This window comes from Coregonus lavaretus (assembly GCF_964263955.1).
Source record: "Coregonus lavaretus genome assembly, chromosome: 15".
NCBI classification, from domain to species: Eukaryota; Metazoa; Chordata; class Actinopteri; order Salmoniformes; family Salmonidae; genus Coregonus; species Coregonus lavaretus.
In genome coordinates, this window is record NC_140002.1 from 36,063,103 (window position 1) to 36,085,475 (window position 22,373).

General features: G+C 42.2%; 2 protein-coding genes across 3 annotated transcripts in view; both read left to right on the plus strand.

The window, feature by feature from the left end:
- The first annotated feature begins 231 nt into the window (after window positions 1–231).
- LOC311142533 (amyloid protein-binding protein 2) lies at window positions 232–17,372 on the plus strand. Its single transcript, XM_084178197.1, has 13 exons — window positions 232–642; window positions 6,967–7,055; window positions 7,537–7,688; window positions 7,771–7,894; window positions 8,006–8,174; window positions 8,263–8,352; window positions 11,544–11,611; window positions 11,703–11,808; window positions 11,898–12,022; window positions 12,483–12,568; window positions 12,848–13,038; window positions 13,319–13,484; window positions 13,598–17,372. The coding sequence occupies exons 1-13, from the start codon at window positions 505–507 to the stop codon at window positions 13,852–13,854; spliced, it is 1,761 nt and encodes a 586-aa protein (XP_084034323.1). The 5' UTR covers window positions 232–504; the 3' UTR covers window positions 13,855–17,372.
- A 1,799-nt stretch (window positions 17,373–19,171) lies between these two features.
- The window catches only part of LOC311142783 (ubiquitin carboxyl-terminal hydrolase 32-like), a 31,348-nt gene continuing 28,146 nt past the window's right edge, over window positions 19,172–22,373 (plus strand). For both annotated transcript variants that reach the window (XM_084178457.1, XM_084178458.1), the window contains exon 1: window positions 19,172–19,381. In XM_084178457.1, the coding sequence (XP_084034583.1) occupies window positions 19,324–19,381 (58 nt within the window). In that variant the 5' untranslated portion in view covers window positions 19,172–19,323. The remainder of the gene's footprint in view (window positions 19,382–22,373) is intronic.

Consider the following 22,373-nt stretch of genomic DNA (forward strand, 5'->3'; position numbering starts at 1 on the left):
ATCTGCACTCCCAATGAAAACTAGTTTGAAAATTAGAGAGTATATTTAATGGAAACGAGATGTATGTTTCTGAACGATGCAGCATGCTACCTTTGAAAACAACATATATGACCGACGGGCGCTCCTCCCTCACCGCTCTGCCCGTTCACGTCAGGCATGAACGGGCACATACTCCCTGTCGGTATTAGTCCGGTGCGGGTGCACTTAATCGAACTCCCTCAGGAACTAAGCGAAGTACATTTGACTCCGGCGAATCAGACCCGGAGTGTGAAAAACTGGGTGGGGGCAGAGATAGACCTTCGGGCAGACTGCACGGGTTGAGTGCGTATCCTAGGAACATGGCCGATGGTTATGTTGGTGCTTAACTAGATGAGACAGTCAAAACTGTTTTGTTACATGAGAAGGTACAAGAAAAAGGAGTTCAAACTTGGCAAGGTGGTTAGTTAGCTACCGACCGTCGATCGAGCAGAGGGGGTGTTGCTGGCTGGGGAAAAGGAAAACAACATGGCGGCCTTGGAGCTCGAATGGATCCCAGAGACACTGTACAACACTGCTATATCAGCAGTGGTGGACAATTACAGTCGATCGCGAAGAGATATTCGTTCCCTCCCTGAAAATATTCAATTTGATGTGTATTACAAGGTAAGTTGTAAGTCTAGTTTGCTAACTATACAATGTGATGTTCGCGAGGTGATTCGTTTTTGCTAGCCAATTACAGCTAACATTGCAAACTCTTTGCAAAGCAAATGAACTAATTAACTTGCTTGCTAGCTAGCTATCCTGCTTACAAGGTTAACAATAATATATAAATAATATATTCCATTTAGCAGACGCTTTTATCCAGAGCGACTTGCAGTCATGCATGTATACATTTTTTTTACATGTGGGTGGTCCCGGGAATCGAACCCACTATCCTGGTGTTGCAAGCACCAAAGCTGGGGAATAATGTTATCTTAAGGGGGGAGAAGAAAAATGAACATTTTAAAATTGAGGGTTCGTCATAATGTAAGTGTTTATTATTCATTATTTATTATGGTAAGCTGAAAAACAAGGAAAATGTAGTGTCCCCCCCCCCCCCCCCCCGCCTCGGCCAGAAATAACATTTGTAAACGAAATAACAGTTCTAAAGAACCACCAAAAGTGTTAATTTTTTGAATTTAAGAGTCAATGGAACGATTATGGTAGCATAATCAAATCAAACTTTATTCATTACATGTACCGAATACAACAGGTGTAGACCTTACCGTGAAATGCTTACTTACAAGCCCTTAACCAACAATGCAGTTCAACAAAGAGTTAAGAAAATATTAACCAAATAAACTAAAGTAAACAATTATAAAAAAGTAACACAATAAAATAACAATAACGAGGCTATATACAGGGGGTACCGGTACCGAGGTACAGGTTAGTCGAGGTAATTTGTACATGTATGTAAGGGTAAAGTGACTACATAGATAATAGACAGCGGGTAGCAGCAGTGTAAAAACAAATGGAGGGGGGGTCAATGTAAATAGTCCAGGTGGCCATTTGATTAATTGTTCAGCAGTCTTATGGCTTGGGGGTAGAAGCTGTTAAGGAGCCTTTTGTTCGTAGACTTGGCGTTCCGGGTCTATGACTTGGGTGACTGGAGTCTTTGACAATTTTTTGGGCTTTCCTCTGACACCACCTAGTATATAGGTCCTGGATGGCAGGAAGAATAGTTGTTCTAATGAGGTTGGTTTATTACTGTACTGTACTCCCGTTACCTTGTTTATGCAATTAGTATCTTAAATTATTAGTTATCTGTTGCAGTTTCTTGTGGACTGCATATTACCTGATATAATTATAAATACATCATGAATGACAATTTACTCAGAGCCACATATTTTAGTTATTAAAAGTGAAGAATGATTGACCTACAATCAAGTCATTGACTTTTAATAACTAAAATATGTGGCTGTGAGTAAATTGTTATTCATGATGTATTTATAATTATAATCAGGTAATTTGCAGTTCACAAGAAACTGCAGGTTGAAATATAGAAACATGTTTATTAATGACAAATGTGAAACGTTACACACACACACACACACACACACACAGCCCCTAGGGACCCAAAGTAATGAGTGGGTATGGCACTGCCTGATTCTGAGTGAATGACACAACAGGATCCAAACATATGACAACATCCATGCAAACAGGAAAATAACTCCCATCTAAAAGTTCTAGGGCTCGATTCAATCAGATTAGTGTTGGTCAACACCCGCGTAGCGGTTGTTTTGGCGGTGCCGGAGGTGGAACTGTGTTAGAGATGTCAAATTCACAAGCGGATCCTTGTGTTACCTTATCGCCTACTCTGCCATTGAATGCAACGAAACCAGCCAACTTTATATCCAACAAATCCCATCCAGCCACGTTACAAACACTTGAATGCGTGATGTTCTATTGTAGGCTATAGGCCCTACTCCTGACCAGACTGATAGGCTTTAAATCCCCCCATCCAAATTAACATGAAAATTATGCAATAGCCTACACTTTCTATCGCCATTTTGAACTTCTAATGTGGTAGGGATAATAAAGACGGGAGTGGTTTGTGACACACAAACAACATTGGGTTAATGCTTGATCTGATTGAATCAAGCCCCTAATTTTAGAAATAAGATAAAAAGGTCTAGAGTACAGCAGAGTCTAATATGGAAACTAGTGATGCTTTGCCATTTCTCAAACCAATCAGGTTTTCTGCATGGGTGGAGTTGGCTGGCAGCAGACTGGGCTGTGGGTGAAGCAGGCCAGGTACTGGTGGCAGCAGACTTGGCACTGGAGGAAGTAGGTTGGACAGTAGTGGGAGAAGCCTGGGTGGGGCTGGCAGCAGAGAAATCCTCATCAGCAGTGGTGGTGCAGTCATCCAGAAGACTACCAACTGTGGGGTCCATTGCATAGTCCTCAAAATCAGTCTCCTCCAAGTCAGGGTCCATGTCCTGCATGGCTTTCCCAGTCTGCCCGAGCAGGTAGTCCACACCAATCAGCTCTCCTGAAAAATGACAAATACAACAGAATGCAAAACAAGACAAAAATTGATGAAAATGATTACTCACAATATCTTCATATCAATACACTGACACACAGTTTTGTTTCTGCCGTGTGTTAATGGATGTAATGATATTAGTTAAGAAATGACAGTGTGGAATGTACTGAGGTTAGAGGCTATAGCAGAGGAGAGTACTTCAGCATCAGCATGCTTCAGTTCGGCTGGCGGGTAGCCGAACCGACCGAGGATGCTCGAATACTCCCTTAAAAGACGTTCGCTTGAAAAAGCGGTACTGTTTGTCCATTTTGAGATGCCGTAGCCAATATACACTTCCTCAAAATAGTCAGAATTAATCTAAGATAATTCAAGAAACATGTCATTAATTTTGACGTTTTTGCAGAGGAGACCTTAGTTGCGCAATTTTACATCTAACTAGGATGTTTGGTGCAGTATTTCTCAATGAAAAAATGAGCTTGAAAACGAGTCGTCTCTTGTTGAATGACAACAGACTTTACTGAAGAATCCCTACAGTTGACCAATCACCGACGAAAGGGCGTAGACTTCGGCTACCGACTTCGGCTTGCCTCAAGAAAAATGGTGTGCCCAAACAACCGTAAAAACCCTTACCGAAGTCCAAAATGAAAAAACTAATGTCACAAAATGTTGTAGTAAAATATGCACAAAGTATTCAAATTGTTTCGGCTGGGAAGCATGCGGACACCTTTAAAGAGGCTCTAGCAGAGCTGTCAGTGCCCTGAGAGACAGCAGTGGTGGTCTTCACAGAGGCTGTAGCAGGGCTGGAGAGGGGCCGGGAGAAAGGGGAAAATGTATAAGATTATTATAAAACCTCATATGAAAATTATTTGAGCGTAAACAGTATTAAAAACAAATATATGTAATCAAACATGCTCTTGACAGGTTAAGCTATAGCTGGGACAATAAACTGAGAGTGATCGACACCGACCATACCGATCACTTATCGCAGGCATTTGGTTGAAATCATTCATTACGATAAGTAGCCTATATTAGAGAAATGTGAAGTTTGAAATGAAATAAGTTTGCTAATATGGGTGATTGTTAATGGGACAATTGATGGCTACAACCATTGAACTAGTAGTAATAGTTTAAAGGGTAGTAAAACAACAACTGTGCTGCAGGTTAATTTTATAAACGTATCGTTCTATTTATTGTTATCGCATCAATTCAGGCAATTTATCGCGATATGGATTTTTGTCCATGTCGTCCAGCTCCAGGTTAAGCTACACTGAGTGTAGAAAACATTAAGAACACCTTCCTAATATTGAGTTGCACCCCCTTTTGCCCTCAGAACAGCCTCAATTCATCGGGGCATGGACTGCAAGGTGTCGAAGGTGTTCCACAGGGATGCTGGCCCATGTTTCCCACAGTCTTGTCAAGTTGGCTGGATGGCCTTTGGGTGATGGACCATTCTTGATACACACAGGAAACTAGTCCCGTGTAGCTCAGTTGGTAGAGCATGGCGTTTGCAACGCCAGGGTTGTGGGTTTGATTCCCAGTATGGGGCCAGTATGAGAAAAAAAAAAAAATGTATGCACTCACTAACTGTAAGTCGCTCTGGATAAGAGCGTCTGCTAATTGACTAAAATGTAAAAATGAAACTGTTGAGCATGAAAAACCCATCAGCGTTTTAGTTCTTGACAAACTCAAACCAGTGCGCCTGACACCTACTACCATACCCTGTTCAAAGGCACTTAAATCTTTTGTCTTGCCCATTCACCCTCCTGAATGGCACGCATACACAAGCCATGTCTCAATTGTATCAAGTCTTAAAAATCCTTCTTTAACTGGTCTCCTCTCCTTCATCTACACTGATTGAAGTGGATTTAATAGGTGACATCAATAAGGGATCATAGCTTTCACCTGGTCAGTCTGTGTCATGGAAAGAGCAGGTGTTCCTAATGTTTTGTACACTCAGTGTATATCATTTTTACCCGAACAGGCTTCCTAGGCACGTCATGCTGAAATTATAAAGGAAAAACCGATTAAAAAAAAAAAAAATGAATACTGACAATACAGGCATGTGAGATTTAAAACATGACACAATTGTTTTGATGAATGTTAGTTCTAGGTATTAGTTCTAAAATGACCACCGTACAGCGGTTCAGGGATTGGGGCACTTGTAGATGCTGTGTATGGGTGGGGGCACTCAGAGGCCAGAGGAAGGGTGGGGGCACTCACAGAGGCTGTAGACATCTTGGCCGGGCTACAGACATCTTGTGTCTGTAAAACAACATGTAGTTACATTAAGGTTATGGAAGGTTATACTGTTGTAAAAACCGATCAATACAAACCAAGCATTTGACAGGTTAGCTTGTATTTTTTTTACGTAAAAAAGGTTTGGTCTTGCTGCAGACACATGAGAGCCCCCAAACCTTTGCTTACTGAACTGCAAAAGAGAGAGAAAAACCTAATGGTCACAATGAACAGAGGAGGAAACCAAGTCACCTGTCAAAAGGATTATCTGAATCAATGTTCTGTCATGGCAGCAGAGCCATAGTAGTTGTGAAAAAATAATATGACAAAAAATGTAATATTTACCATTGATAACAAGTTCAATGTGGTCCTCAATGGAGGAGTCTTAACAGCAGATCCAGACGCTGGCGGCGCTGTAGGTGTTGGCCCAGCAGGTCCACTGGAGAGACCTGCTTAAAATATAGGGGGGGACAATACTAGAGTATGGTACCTCATTTCAGTAAATCAGAAAAGAGAATACATGTTGTTTTAGCCTGTAAGCGTTATTGAAGCAAGTCCCCGCAGCAATGTTCCAACATCTAGTGGAAAGCCTTCCCAGAAGAGTGAAGGCTGTTATAGCAGCAAAGAGGGGACCAACTCCATATTAATGCCCATGAATTTGGAATGAGATTTTCGACGAGCAGGTGTCCACATACTTTTGGTCATGTAGTGTAATACAGTATGTTTTCTAGATGAACACGTCATAGGCCTATGCATGTTTTGCCATTAACTCTTGTCATGATACATACCTTCTGAAAGAGGTCATACCACCTTTTCTGCCTTGGAGCTGGCCTGTTGCCCCATTGGCAGGCCAAAGCCCTGTGGTGGCAAATGTCCGCAAGCAGGACACCCACTTACTTATAGGGCTTATGGGTCTTTTTAGACATCTGAATCCAACAGGATGAATGTATAACACTACCACAAGAACAATTAGCAATACATGGCAAACCTAATGTAAACTAGGCTAATGCAGTCAGCCTAAAAGAATACACTGTTATTGGGAAATTAGTCTGTATTCAAGCAAGTAGGCTCATCATTGCAAATTTGTCAACAGGCTATGTAAGCTAGGCTTAGCAGACCAGTTCTTTTACCTATGAAAACGAATGCTGGAGCTACTGTAATGTTACTGTACCGTTACCATGCTAGCTAGCTTGCCAGGCTGCTAAGCTAAACACTTTCACAGGGTGGTGAAAGTGCACTGTGATCTTGATGCTCCTTTACAATAAATATTAAAGGTCTTATTCTGATGACATGATGATCGATACTTGACTGCCGTTTGACAAATAACTAAAAATCTCGTTCTTATCCATAATAATCTCATCATGTAGACTAGCCTACCCACACTGTATCTGCGAGCTGTTGGCTGGAGCGCACGTGCTCAGAAACAGAGTCGGCACATTTTCTATTTAGCGCAACCATTTTTGTGACAAAACTATCGATAGATTTGAAAATGCATTGGAAACACACTGGAAAGAGTACATTTTGTGTACACTACGTCGTCACACACTAGTTTCTATCCGCAACAAGTCCGTTTGGTGGAAACGCCACTGGTGGGAAAATGCACACATTTTCTTTATGCAGATTTTAGAATATTTGCATGAAAATCTGTCACCAATTGGATGGAACCCTAGCTTCTGACACTCCTGCCCCTTTTGCTTTCCTAACTTCCTGTCTTCGTTCTTCCCCAGCTGTACCAGCAGGGTCGGCTCTGCCAGCTGGGAGGGGAGTTCTGTGAGCTGGAGGTGTTTGCCAAAGTTCTAAGGGCATCTGACAAAAGGTAATTTGCACCCCAGTATCTCTATTTGCACATCATCTTTTGCACATCTATCATTCCAGTGTTAATACGAAATTGTAACTATTTTGTACTATGGCCTATTTATTGCCTTACCTCTAACTTACTACATTCACACACACTGTATATATATTTTGTGTTGTATTTTTGACTTTATGTTTTGCTTACCCCATATGTAACTCTGTGTTGTTGTTTTTATCGCACTGCTTTGCTTTATCTTGGCCAGGTCGCAGTTGTAAATGAGAACTTGTTCTCAACTGGCTTACCTGGTTAAATAAAGGTTAAATAAAAAATTAAATCTTGGCTCATTCTGTATGGTAATCTGACTTCATAATCATGTGAAACAAAAGGGATCTGACGAGCCTTGAGCCAACTTTGAATGTCCTTGTCACACATTTTGACAGATAAGCCTTTATGCTGCTGTTCTCATGTACGTTTGTATCACGTCGTCTTTGTGTGCCTGCAGACACCTCCTGCACCACTGCTTCCAGGCCCTGATGGATCATGGGGTGAAAGTGGCTTCTGTCCTGGCCAACTCCTTCAGCCGCCGCTGCTCCTACATCGCAGAGTCTGATGCCCATGTGAAAGAGAAGGCCATTCAGTTTGGCTTTGTTTTAGGTAGGCACCCGCACCCATAAACTTTCCTCACCTTTCTTCACCATTTCTGTCTGGTTGAACTAATGTTGGCCCTGTCCTGTAGGTGGCTTTCTGTCTGACGCAGGCTGGTATGGTGATGCAGAGAAGGTGTTTCTGTCGTGTCTGCAGCTGTGCACACTGCATGACGAGGTTCTGCACTGGTACCGTGCTGTGGAGTGCTGTGTCAGGTCAGTGGGTCACAGAGAGTTAGTATATTCGGCTCCAATTCTAGTTTTATGGCTTGATACTCTGTCTGTATTTGTCCACAAAAGCTTACCAGACTCACTAATTTCTCTTAGGTTGCTTCATGTCAGGAATGGCAACTGCAAGTACCACCTTGGTGAAGAGACTGTCAAGTTGGCCCAGTTGTACATGGACAAATTGGCCAAACATGGTCATCAGGCCAACAAAGCTGCACTCTATGGAGAGCTGTGTGCTCTGCTCTTTGCTAAGAGCCACTATGATGAGGTATGTTGCCTGGTAAAGATATTTCAGTTGGTTCTGTTAGATTTGTTTGGTGTTCTGGTTTTTCATATAGATCTCATGTCTTTTGCAGGCCTACAGGTGGTGCATCGAGGCAATGAAAGAGATCACAGTGGGTTTGCCTGTTAAAGTCGTGGTAGATGTTCTAAGGCAGGCCTCCAAGGTACGAGTGTTCCCTTTTCCTGTGTTATAGACTATAGACATGTCTATGAATGTATAAACAAATACTTTTTGAGATGTCCCCATACTGTTCCCCCTATTGTCACATGAGTCACTGTAGGACTGTGTTAGTCATAGATGCTGCTTCGGACTGTAGTTAGTAGGGATGTAACGATTCACCGATACGCATTGGTCCCAGATACAAGTGCATTGGTCCCAGATACAAGTGCATTGGTCCCAGATGCAAGTGCATACATCTGGGGACCCCAAACCAATCCAAATGTAGCATACATTGGTCAGAAAATCAATTCAAACGTTAGAAGTGTTTTTTTTGCTGGTTCACTAACATTTATTACATTAATTCTACCTTCAGAAAAATACAGTGCTTTCAGAAAGTATCCACATCCCTTGACTTTTTCCACATTTTGTTGTTACAAACTGAATTTAAAATTGATTAAATATAGATTTTTTGTCACTGGCATACACACAATACCCCATAATGTCAAAGTGGAATTATGTTTTGAGACATTTTTACGAATTAATTAATAATGAATAGCTGAAATGTCTTGAGTCAATAAGTATTCAACCCCTTTCTTATGGCAAGCCAAAGTAAGTTCAGGAGTACATTTTTTATTAATAAGTCACATAATAGGTTTCATGAACTCACTCTGTGTGCAATAATTGTGGTTAACATGGTTTTTGAATGACTACCTCATCTCTGTACCCCACACATACAATTATCTGTAAGGTCCCTCAGTCGAGCAGTGCATTTCAAACACATTCAACCACAAAGACCAGGGAGGTTTTCCAATGCCTCTCAAAGAACGGCACCTATTGGTAGAAGTGTAAATTTTTTTATAAAAGCAGACATTGACTATCCCTTTGAGCATGGTGAAATTATTCATTACACTTTGGATGGTGTATCAATACACCCAGTCACTACAAAGATACAGGTGTCCTTCCTAACTCAGATGCCAGATAGGAAGAAAACCGCTTAGGGATTTCACCATTAGGCCAATGTTGACTTTAAAACAGTTACAGAATTGAATGGTTGTGATGGGAGAACTGAGGATGGATCAACAACATTGTAGTTACTCCACAATACTAACCTAAATGACAGAGTGAAAAGAAGGAAGTCTGTACAGAATAAAAAATATTCCAAAACATGCATCCTGTTTGCAACAAGGCACTAAAGTAATACTGCAAATGTGCACAAATTTGTCCTGAATACAAAGTATTATGTTTTTTGGGCAAATCCAATACAACAAATTACTGAGTACCGCTCTCCATATTTTCAAGCATAGTGGTGGCTGCATCATGTTATGGGTATGCTTATCGTTAAGGACTAGGGAGGTTTCCAGGATAAAAAAGAAACAGACTGGAGCTAAGCACAGGCAAAATCCTAGAGGAAAACCTGGTTCAGTCTGCTTTCCACCAGACACTGGGAGATTAATTCACCTTTCAGCAGGACAATAACCTAAAACGCAAGGCCAAATCTACAATGGAGTTAGTTATCAAGAAGAAAATTAATATTCCGGAGTGGCCAAGTTATAGTTTTGATTTAAATCTACTTGAAAATGGTTGTCTAGCAATGATCAACAACCAATTTGACGGAGCTTGAGAAATTTTGAAAATAATAATGGGCAAATGTTGCACAATCCATGTTTGGAAAGCTCCTTAGAGACTTACCCAGAAAGACTTGCAGCTGTAATCACTGATAAAGGTGCTTCTCCAAAGTATTAACTCGGGCGTGAATACTTATGTAAATGAGATATTTCTGTATTTCATTTTCAATAAATTTGCAAAGATTTCTAGAAACATGTTTTCACTTTGTCATTATGGGGTATTGTGTGTAGATGGGTGAGAATATATTTAATCAATTTTGAATTCAGGCTGTAACACAACAAAGTGGAATAAGTCAAGTGTTATGAATGCTTTCTAAAAGGCACTGTACCTACATATTTTGTGGCAACCGATGTGTCCTCTCATTCAGTGTCGAAATGCATGTAACTGTGTTGACAGTCATTGATCTGTAAGTCATTTTGCATGCAGAACAACCCCAGGCAATATCAGTAGCCTAGTCAAACTGCGCACTGTGCCCAGCTTGGCGTGCTGACCAACGCAAGGGTAGGCGACCTGATCTTGCACATCTGCGCAGCACCTTCAGCATTCAAATGCTAAAATGGCTTGCGTGATATTAGGCTTTAATCTACACACATTACCCCATAATGACAAAGCCAAAACAGGTTTTTAGAAATTTTTGCAAATGTATTAAAGATTTTAAAAAACGGTACCTTATTTACATAAGTATTCAGACCCTTAACTGTGAGACTTGAAATTGAGCTCAAGTGCATCCTGTTTACATTGATCACCCTGGAGATGTTTCTACAACTTGATTGGAGTCCACCTTTGGTAAATTCTATTGATTGGACATGATTTGGAAAGGCACACACCTGTCTATATAAGGTCCCACAGTTGACAGTGCATGTCAGAGCAAAAACCAAACCATGAGGTCGACGGAATTGTCCGTAGAGCTCAAAGACAGGTTTGTGTCGAGGCACAGATCTGGGGAAGGGTACCAAAAAATGTCTGCAGCATTGAAGATCCCCAAGAACACAGTGGCCTCCGTCATTCTTAAATGGAAGAAGTTTGGAACCACCAAGACTCTTCCTAGAGCTGGCCGCCCGGCCAAACTGAGCAATCGGGGGAGAAGGGCCTTGGTCAGGGAGGTGACCAAGAACCTGATGGTCAGAGCTCCAGAGTTCCTCTGTGGAGATGGGAGAACCTTTCCAGAAAGACAACCATCTCTGCAGCACTCCACCAATCAGGCCTTTATGGTAGAGTGGCCAGACAGAAGCCACTCCTCAGTAAAAGGCACATGACAGCCCACTTGGAGTTAGCCAAAAGGCACCTAAATGACTTTGACCATGAGAAACAAGATTCTCTGGTCTGATGAAACCAAGATTGAACTCTTTGGCCTGAATCCCAAGCATCACTTCTGGAGGAAACCAGGCACCGCTCATCACCTGGCCAATACCATCTCTAATTAAACCGAATCGCACCCAATTATTTCAAACTAAAATGTATCGTATTGGAGCCCATGTACAGTATCTAGATATGTATTGAATCGTCTTTAAAGGGAAATATGCACATCCCTAGTAGTGGTTTCATGCCTTTATGTGTTTGGACCAACAGGCCTGTGTGGTAAAGAGGGAGTTCAGGAAGGCAGAGCAGCTGATAAAGCATGCTGTTTTCCTGGCACGGTAAGTTAGGTTCACCACACTTTTTGTTTGTGTGTTGTAGTCCATGTCTCTGTCTCCTTCAGTAATGTCTGTTTCCTTATTGTTTCTGCAGTGAACATTTTGGACACAAGCATCCCAAATATTCAGACACTCTCCTTGATTATGGGTTTTATTTGCTGAATGTGGATAACATCTGCCAATCAGTTGCAATATACCAGGTAGGTGAGAGAGTTAGTCTGAGATGTAGATAGACAGCAGAGGGGAGGTGTATCAGATGTATGATATTGAAACTCTGTTAATATTCCAGACGGCTCTAGATATCCGGCAGTCGGTTTTCGGGGGAAAGAATATCCATGTGGCAACAGCACATGAGGACCTGGCATACTCCTCATATGTCCATCTGTACAGCTCTGGCAAATTTGACAACGCACTGTGAGTAATCGTTTTGTCACCCCTAACGATCTCTTATGACCTTAAAAATAAACTCTAAGGCAGTGGTTCCCAACCAGGGGTACTAGGACCCCTGGGGGTACTTGGCCTATACACAGGGGGTACTTGAGAAGACTCATGAGACCATAGGCTTACTGGTAAAATGCACATGAGGGGGTACTCCAGGCAGAGCAACATTTTGTTGGTGGTACAGTAACCGAAAAAGGTTGGGAACCACTGCTGTAAGGTACTTGGTTTCCATTCATGTTATGTTTGTGCTTTTAGTCTCACTTGTGTTTTGACCTCTGAAGTTCATGCAGGCCACTTGCAGTGTCCCTTCCAAAAGTGATGTTCCTGCCTTATTTTCTTTCCTAGGAAATGTTTGTGCTTTAGCTACTGATGTAACTGTGTCACTGAGTTAAATCTGTTTCTCTGCTGTGCCCCCTGGGTATGTTGTGTACAGATTCCACGCAGAGAGGGCCATAGACATAATCACTCACATTCTCCCGGAGGATCATCTGCTGCTGGCCTCCTCCAAAAGAGTCAAGGGTAAAACGGCTTTCACAACTATCTGTTTACTCCTGTCCCAAGGTGTCCATGATGGGCACAATGATGTCTGTGATTCTCAACGATATCAAACATTTTCCACTGCTGCCAAGTCAATTACTGTAGAGGAGTTGTTTTATCTTGGAGGTGAATAGAGGTCTGTGTTACTTGGATTAGATCAGTTGATACCTTTTCATCTTTCATTTCCTAACTAACTTGATGTTCAGGTGTACGTCTATGACTCTCTGTACTTCTTCTGACTATTCTGTGCTGCTCCCTCAGCTCTGATCCTGGAGGAGATTGCTATTGACTGCCACAACAAGGAAACAGAGGAGAGGCTGCTCCAGGATGCCCATGACCTCCACCTCTCCTCCCTCCAGCTGGCCAAGAAAGCCTTCGGGGAGTTTAATGTTCAGACAGCGAAACACTATGGCAACCTGGGCCGCCTCTACCAATCCATGAGGAAGTTCAAGGTCAGAATCAGATCATCCCTCCCTTCCAACCCCTGAGACAAGTGTCTGTAGAAAGCATGCAGAGGGTGACCTGTGACACACTTTCATCATAAACTGCCATCCAAATGTTCTCCACAGTGTTTACGAACCCTGTGACACACTTTTGGAGCAGGAATTGAATCTGCTCTCTAAGGAGGCTTAAATGTCACAGAGGCTCTGGGGTTTAATGGTAGCTGAAAAGCCTTATACAGACCCCAAGGCTGTGGATGACAGGGAGGTCTCACCTGTTTTTGTTTTTCAGGAGGCAGAGGAGATGCACATCAAGGCCATTCAGATCAAGGAGCAGCTTCTGGGTCAGGAGGACTATGAGGTGGCTCTGTCTGTGGGCCACCTGGCCTCTCTCTACAACTACGACATGAACCAGTATGAAGATGCTGAGAGGCTCTACCTGCGCTCCATCGCTATCGGTCAGTCACTAGGCTAGATGGGGTCTATTTTACCATTGTACTCTTCTTTTGTAATCTATTCTTCCTCATCCTCCTATTCTATATTCTTACCAGTGTGTGTTTTCCCCCTGCAGGTAAGAAGCTGTTTGGCGAGGGCTACAGTGGACTGGAATACGACTACAGGGGCCTAATTAAACTGTACAACTCTGTCGGGAACTATGAGAAAGTCTTTGAGTACCACAATATTTTATCCAATTGGAACCGGCTGAGGGACCGGCAGTTTGCTGTGGCTGATGCCCTGGAGGACGTCAACACCAGCCCCCAGGCCACAGAGGAGGTGGTGCAGTCCTTCCTACTGTCACAGAACCATGGGGCCGGCCCACCTGCTTAGGCTCCCTACACAGACACATGCACACACATGCCCACACGCAGATAGAAACGCTAAGGTGTTCACAGCTCACTTAAATCTATTGAACACACCCTCTCTCCACAGCAAGTTACAGGGTTGGCCTTGCAATGGGACACCTGGCTTAAGGGAAATGCACTATGGCCTGTGGAATGAATCTGATCCAGTCTTTTTGTCATTCTCCTGTGATCAACCCGGCATAGAACATTTGATGGAAGGAATCACTTGCCATGCACTTTGCATTACCTAACACCGCTTTCATCACCTTCAGTCTTCTGTAAGAGGAATTGAGACAAGGGGGGAAAAGAGAACAATGAATACATAGTGTTTCCTAACTATAGAATAGTACATGGTTTTGTTTTCTGCTTCATTTTTGGTCAGACCTTGCCCTTTATTGACCACTGATGTCCCCTGTATGCATGGATTCAGCACCTCTTGGCTTTTTGCTTTGGTCAATTATAAAGAGCCAGAGTTACTTTTTCTGGGTGCAATCCTTCTGTTATTGTTCTAATGTCATGAGGGAGTTTACAACAGCTTTCATCCATGGACCAAATCTTCTGTTCTGTTTCTTTTTGTAACACCTGTTTCTGCCTCACTCTAAAGATGGTGCAGTCTTCATGCATGCGCTTAAAGGTTGTCTGTGATTTGATTAATTTGAAATGCACAAGCATGTGTATTGAATTGGACCACAATTGTGCTCAATAGAGTCGTCGTTGGACCACTGACTTATGGTATATTTGAAAGTGTACGTTAGAGTACCTTTTGAGGAATTTAAATGCCAAGTATTTATAAGTAATTTCATAAAGCTAAACCAAAAACATGTGGGCTAAAACCTGCCATTCAGATGACTCCCTCCCTGTCTTCCAGTGCAAATGCTCAGACTGAGGCCCTCAAGCACACCGTTAACAATAGAATAGGTCTTGTGTTTTCATTTTAGAATGAAGGTAGTAGTAGTGCTAGTGAAGGGTTAACTAGTCCAAAGTAAAGTAATAATGTACTCCATTTTGTATGGAGTAGGGAAATGGAAATGATTGCCTTGCTTTTGAACATGCACGTCTGTCTCATGGCTGTTAATGTTACATGTGCTGTTATATTCCAACTGAAGTCCAAGCCTTAGCCTTAAAGGACGATCAGCCCAAGGTGCTCTTGCTCTGGTTATTAGCATGCTTGCTTTCCGTATGCCAACACTGGAGAGAGATAGGAAGGTCACATGTTTGACCTGGCATACACTAAATGGCCAAAATTATGTGGACAACCCTTCAAATTAGTGGATTCGGCTATTTCAGCCACACCCGTTGCTGACAGGTGTATGAAATCGAGCACACCGCTATGCAATCTCCATAGACAAACAGTAGAATGGCCCATACTGAAGAGCTCAGTGACTTTTAACGTGGCACCGTCATAGGATACCACCTTACCAACAAGTCAGTAAGTCAAATTTCTGCCCTGCTAGAGCTGCCCTGGTCAACTGTAAGTGCTGTTATTGTGAAGTGGAAATGTCTAGGAGCAACAACGGCTCAGCCGCGAAGTGGTAGGCCACACAAGCTCACAGAATGGGACCGCTGAAAAAAGCCTTCCCAGAAGAGTGTAGGCTGTTATAGCAGCAAAGGGGGGGACCAACTCCATGTTAATGCTCATGATTTTGGAATGAGATGTTCGACTAGCATACTTTTGGCCATGTAGTGTATCTGCAAGCTAAGACTGATCATGCTGTCCTCAAATCAAGGACACCCAGTCCTTCTGAGTGAAGACCGCCAGCACTGTTTGTCAGCCAGCTTTACTCAACAGCTTTGTTGTGAAAAGTATTGAACCATTGGTGATGAATTAGGATGAACCGAGTTACAGCTTAGAGACAGAAGGTGACAGGGAAGGCCGTTCTGAGGCAGGTCAAGGTACAGATATAGCATCTTAAATTCTGAACAAGTGAAGCAAATAGACATCTCCGTTTTCAACCCTTTTACGCCCAAGCGCTTTGCCTGTGTACATCTGACAATAAAAACATTTTAGATTTAGGAAATTGGATGTTCAAAAAAGTGATCCACCTTGTAAACGGAGGTTGTGGTCACCCCTGGCTGGTATATGGTTGTCTTTATCTCCCTAGTTTTGTTTACAAGGCTTGAATTGTTTCTGGTGAATGTTACTGTTTGGGCTCCTTAGAATATCTAATGGTATTTGTGATTGTTGCACACATGAATTTGGGGCTGAGCCCCCCTGACCTTTACATCTGTCAGTGTCAGCAAGACTGCTATAAGATTCATTGAAGATGTCTCTCTGGAACAAGGAATAGCTCTCAAGTGTCATCTTGGTATGTTATAGGTGGAACTTCCATTGAGAGTTTATCACTTCAAGATGTATTTTCCACTGGGACTGGAGCAAATACAGCCCATGTAGCTTTTTTTGATTTAGTTTTTAATACATGCTGTCTATATCCTCACATGCATTGCAAGGCACCAGCCTTTTGTACAGCACATTTATTTCCACACTAACATAAACTCCCCTGTAAATAGAAGATTGTCTAATTCTAGAAGTATAACTATGGGCAAGTTTCACAGACCTACATTAAGCCCACTCTTGGACTAAATTGTAGTTTTGATTAAGATTATGACGACTGTCATGGCTAAACTTCATTTTAGAAGATTTGCATCAGAAACTACCCTGTATTTCATCCATAGTTAAACTATGTTCTTGAAATTTTAAGGTCTTGATTATCGACATGTAATTTGGCCAACTCCTGGAATCATTTAATCTTGGTCTGTGAAACTGGCCCTAAATGTGTTTTATAAGAGGAGTATAAGTGCTGTGCCTCTAGGTTACACGTGCAAACACATTTTGAGTTTAGGTATGACTGAGAGAAGTGTCTGGCAGTATTTGCAGAACTAGATTGCAGATATTCCATAAATGCAGTATGAGTTTTTAAGGAACTGTGGTGTGCATTGAAATCTTTTGAGATATTGTATTTATTGCATACTGCTTGAAATGCTGCCTGCTACATAGCTGTGGATACAGTCCTCTAGTTAAGAGTGGCCTTAGTGGTTGTTCATCATGACAGCCATGGCTACCCAGAAAGGTAAAAGGAAATTAGTGGAATGTGTGTACTGAGAACATGTAAATAATTTTAATTTTATGTACTGCCTGCTGCAGTACCCCTAAATTCTAACAGTTGGCAACAGTGACAGACAGATGGCAACAGGTCAGCCCATTATTCTGTCATAGGAGGGGATCTTTTAAATGAAATTGCACAAACAATATGAAATGAAAGGACTTTCAATAATATCCTTTTGTTTCATATCAACACTGTGTTTTTGTACATTTTTTCATGAACATTTTGCAACGCTCTGAAAAGATGAAGGAATATTGACATGTCTAGGAATAAAAAAGACACATGTAAACATCGACATAATCATTAGTGCCACAGTGCGCTCTTTTATGGATAGATGAACATTACTTGGCTTGTGTAACGCAATGCACCACCATTAAATGATATTAAACTTGTTTGTACATTATGAATCTGTGTCGGTTATTCTTTGGCAATAACACAAACTTTATTAGATAGCTACAGTCAGTAAGTCTTGAATATGTAAACTTGTTGAAATAATTCACGGGCCTTGATGAACTGCATCTAGCTGCAGCACTGTAGCAGCCTGTAACTAAAACTACTCTGTCACTAACCCAATACTATCGCCATCTACTGGCCGTGGTTAATCCCTACCACATACATGTAAATTCCTTTTTTTTTCGGTCCTTGCTATCCGGAATCCTTGGGACGTCCCCATCCCATTTAAGTTGAAATGTAAAATGGTTAGGGTAGGGACGTCCCAAAGATCCCGGATATCACTGGATCCCGGATATATTCCTTTCCTTCTTCCTTTCCTAACTACTGGCCGTGGCACAGCTAGAACAATGAGCTAGATGTTTCACCAGATGTATAAATCTGAAGTATCCTGTTGGCATTTCACTCACCACCAAATATGGTGATGAGAGGAAGCCCAGTGGCCGGTAGTGAGAGAAGATGAAACATTTGTTCTCAATACAGTTTTCTGTTCCCAAAACTAAAATCTGTTGCGAACAGAGTGGAATAAGTTTGTACACCTTACAATTTGCTAAAGTTTTTAAAAAATGATGTTGTTCAGAAGGAGTGCAAGGGAGAATGTATTTATTATTGCACATGTGCACTTCACAGAGTAGGCGTTCCCTAATGGAAATATGCAAATATATGCTAGAACGTGCCAATAGGATCTCGCTAGCTCGTGCTTGGCTCGGCCCACCTCCTTGCTTGTTCTGCCAATTATGAAAGAAGGAAAGGAAAGGGACGAGGAAAGGAGGAAAGGGATCTAGGAAAGAAAAGGAGGAAATTAAAGGAAGGAGAAAAGGAAGCAAGCAAAGAGAGCTAGGAAAGGAGGAAAGTAGCTAGGAAAAGAAAGGAGCTAAAGAAAGGGAGATAGGGAAGGATGCGAGGAAAGGGGGGTAGGGAAGAATAGGAAGCCAGGAAAGGAGGAAAGGAAGCTAGGAAAGGAAAGGAGATAGGGAAGGAGGTGGGGAAAGAAAGGAAGCTAGGAAAGGAGGAAAAGAGAGGGAGCTAGGAATGGAGGAAAGGACAGGGAGTGAGAAAAGGAGGAGAGGAATGTAGGAAAGAAAAGGAGGAAAGGAAGAAGGAAAGGAAGCTAGGACAAGGGAGCTAGGAAAGGAAAAAATGAATTAGGAAAGGTAAGGAGATAAGGTAAGAAGCTAGGAAAGGAGGAGAGAAAAGGAGGAAAGGAGTTTCAAGAAAGAAAAGGAGGAGTTCACATGTATGTGGTTGAGATTAACCATGACCAGTACAGAGGAAAGGAAAGGAAAGGAAGAATAAAATGAAGTTAGGAAAGGAAGAAAGGAAATGGATCGAGGAAAGGAAGAAAGGAATCTAGGAAAGAAAAGTTCACATGTATGTGGTAGGAATTAACCACTGCCAGTAGATGGCGTTAGTATTGGTTTTAGTGACAGGCTAGTTTTATTGTGCTTTCAAGACAACTGGGAACTCGAAAATAACCGAGGTCAAATCATGAAGTCGGAAAGTCTGAGTTTTAGAAAGATGTCCGAGTTTCCAACTTGGAATTCCGAGTTGGATGAACGTTCAAAACGATTTCTCCCAGTCGGAGCTCGTTTTTTTTCTCCGAGTACCCAGTTGTCTTGAAAGCACTGATGTCGGAAGTAGGATATATCTGAGGTCCCAGTTCCCAGTTGTTTTGAACGCGGCAATAGTCACTGTCTGCTGCGGGGCTGCAGCTGGATACTATTGGCCTTGACAGGTGATCACGTGACTTTTAGTGGAGGAGACATCAGCAAAGTGTCGGTAGACGCGAGGCTAGCTAGACATTATTAGCTAGTTTTGACGGCAGTGTACAAGCTAGTTAAATGAACAGCAGTTGCTAGCTGCCTGTTATATTTGTAAGGCTGCTGCTATGAAATGAGGAAAACATGGGAGCCAAAGAGTCAAGGATAGGTTTCCTTTCGTATGATGAGGCCATCAACAGAGGTAAACATAATTGACGATTTGCTAACCTTGGCTAGCTAGCTAGCTGTCAACATTAGCGTTAGATTCATTAGCTAGCTGGCTAGCTGTCTAACTTAACTTAGGCTAGCTAGCTGTTGTTGGATGGGCAATACGTTGCTAACTTTACTAGCTAGCTAACCCTGTCAAGTGGACTAAGGCTTAATTCAAATATGTCAGCTGGTACAGGTTAGCTAACTAGCTAATTTAGCTAGCTAGGTAGCTAGTACAGCTAGCTTTTGGCTAGCAATGGCATTAACGTTAATAAGGTGCAGTGCTGCGGTTAGCTAGTTTATATACACATTTTCTTTACCCAAAATGTACGTTACAATACTGCCCTCGGGATCAGGATAGGTTGATGATGACATATGTGTCCGGGAGAGGTCAACAACCGGAAAATAAGGCCTAGAGCTACTAGTAACTAGCTATCTTCAGTAACTGTCAATGCCCTGTCATCTAGAAGTGCATGCATGACACCACCAAGTAGCAGCTGCACTGAGAAGCTAACGCTAGCTGTTTGTTGACATTGTCAATTTAATAACGTTTTTTTTGCAGATGTTTACTGACTTGACCGGGTCATATTCAACGGGTGTTGGGCGTTTATAAATTCGTTAGTTATTCTGCGCTCTGGCACACTCGGACAAGAGTGCTCTGAAATCGGAGTAGATAGCCAGAGTGAATTTATGAACGCATCTTGTCGTCTGTCTGGTGCTCTGATAATTTTTCAATTTATCATATTCATGATATGTTATCATATTCAGGCATAGCCTAGAGCTGGAACAGCAACTGTGCAATCAGGGACTTGGAAGCTCAGTTGGCCCCGTGTAGCTCAGTTGGTAGAGCATGGTGCTTGCAACGCCAGGGTTGTGGGTTCGATTCCCACGGGGGGCCAGTATGAAAATGTATGCACTCATTAACTGTAAGTCGCTCTGAATAAGAGCGTCTGCTAAATGACTAAAATGTAAAATGGAAGGCCATCTACCGGTAGTTAGCTAAGAGCTGACAGAGCTAACTAGTAGTATACTGATGATGATGATGATGATGGTGTGTGTGTCTCCCAGTACTGTATCGTTGACATTGTCTGTCTGGTGCTGTGCCAATGTTTCAATTTATCATATTCATGATGATATAAAAAATAAATAAAAAAAATACTGTTTTAAGTGAGAATAGGCATTTGTCTGAAGCCGAAAAAGAAAGGAAATTCATGAGCACCACAATGTCTATTCCACCCATGCTCTACCTAGGTTTTCCAGCACACAGCTTTGACCTACTACAGTAGCTGTGTTGGTATTGTACTTCAAACTACGTATGTGTAGGCAGGTTGCTTATGATTAAAACATTCTCAAACAGCCTAATTTGTCTCCTGAGTGGCGCAGTGGTCTAAGGCACTGCATCGCAGTGCTAGCTGTGCCACTAGAGATCCTGGTTCGAATCCAGGCTCTGTCGTAGCCGGCCGTGACCGGGAGACCCATGGGGCGGCGTGCAATTGGCCCAGCGTCGTCCAGGGTAGGGGAGGGAATGGCCGGTAGGGATGTAGCTCAGTTGATAGAGCATGGTGTTTGCAACGCCAGGGTTGTGGGTTCGATTCCCACAGGGGGTATGAAAAAAATAAAATAATAATGTAAGTCGCTCTGGATAAGAGCGTCTGCTAAATGACGTAAATGTAAATGTAATGTAATTCATACTCTTAGAGGAAGTGCTTCCACAATAATGTGATTTGTACCGCATACAAGGTAAATGCCAAGAGTGTGCAAAGCTGTCATCAAGGCAAAGGGTGGCTATTTGAAGAATCTCAAATATACAATATATTTTGATTTCTTTAACACTTTTTTGGTTACTACATGATTCAATATGTGTTATTTCATAGTTTTGATGTCTTCACTATTATTCTAAAATGTAGAAAATAGTAAAAATAAAGAAAAACCCTGGAATGAGTAGGTGTGTCCAAGCTTTTGACTGGCACTATACAGTGGGGGAAAAAAGTATTTAGTCAGCCACCAATTGTGCAAGTTCTCCCACTTAAAAAGATGAGAGAAGCCTGTAATTTTCATCATAGGTACACGTCAACTATGACAGACAAAATGAGATTTTTTTTCTCCAGAAAATCACATTGTAGGATTTTTAATGAATTTATTTGCAAATTATGGTGGAAAATAAGTATTTGGTCAATAACAAAAGTTTCTCAATACTTTGTTATATACCCTTTGTTGGCAATGACACAGGTCAAACGTTTTCTGTAAGTCTTCACAAGGTTTTCACACACTGTTGCTGGTATTTTGGCCCATTCCTCCATGCAGATCTCCTCTAGAGCAGTGATGTTTTGGGGCTGTCGCTGGGCAACACGGACTTTCAACTCCCTCCAAAGATTTTCTATGGTGTTGAGATCTGGAGACTGGCTAGGTCACTCCAGGACCTTCAAATGCTTCTTACGAAGCCACTCCTTCGTTGCCCGGGCGGTGTGTTTGGGATCATTGTCATGCTGAAAGACCCAGCCACGTTTCATCTTCAATGCCCTTGCTGATGGAAGGAGGTTTTCACTCAAAATCTCACGATACATGGCCCCATTCATTCTTTCCTTTACACGGATCAGTCGTCCTGGTCTCTTTGCAGAAAAACAGCCCCAAAGCATGATGTTTCCACCCCATGCTTCACAGTAGGTATGGTGTTCTTTGGATGCAACTCAGCATTCTTTGTCCTCCAAACACGACGAGTTGAGTTTTTACCAAAAAGTTCTATTTTGGTTTCATCTGACCATATGACATTCTCCCAATCCTCTTCTGGATCATCCAAATGCACTCTAGCAAACTTCAGACGGGCCTGGACATGTACTGGCTTAAGCAGGGGGACACGTCTGGCACTGCAGGATTTGAGTCCATGGCGGCGTAGTGTGTTACTGATGGTAGGCTTTGTTACTTTGGTCCCAGCTCTCTGCAGGTCATTCACTAGGTCCCCCCGTGTGGTTCTGGGATTTTTGCTC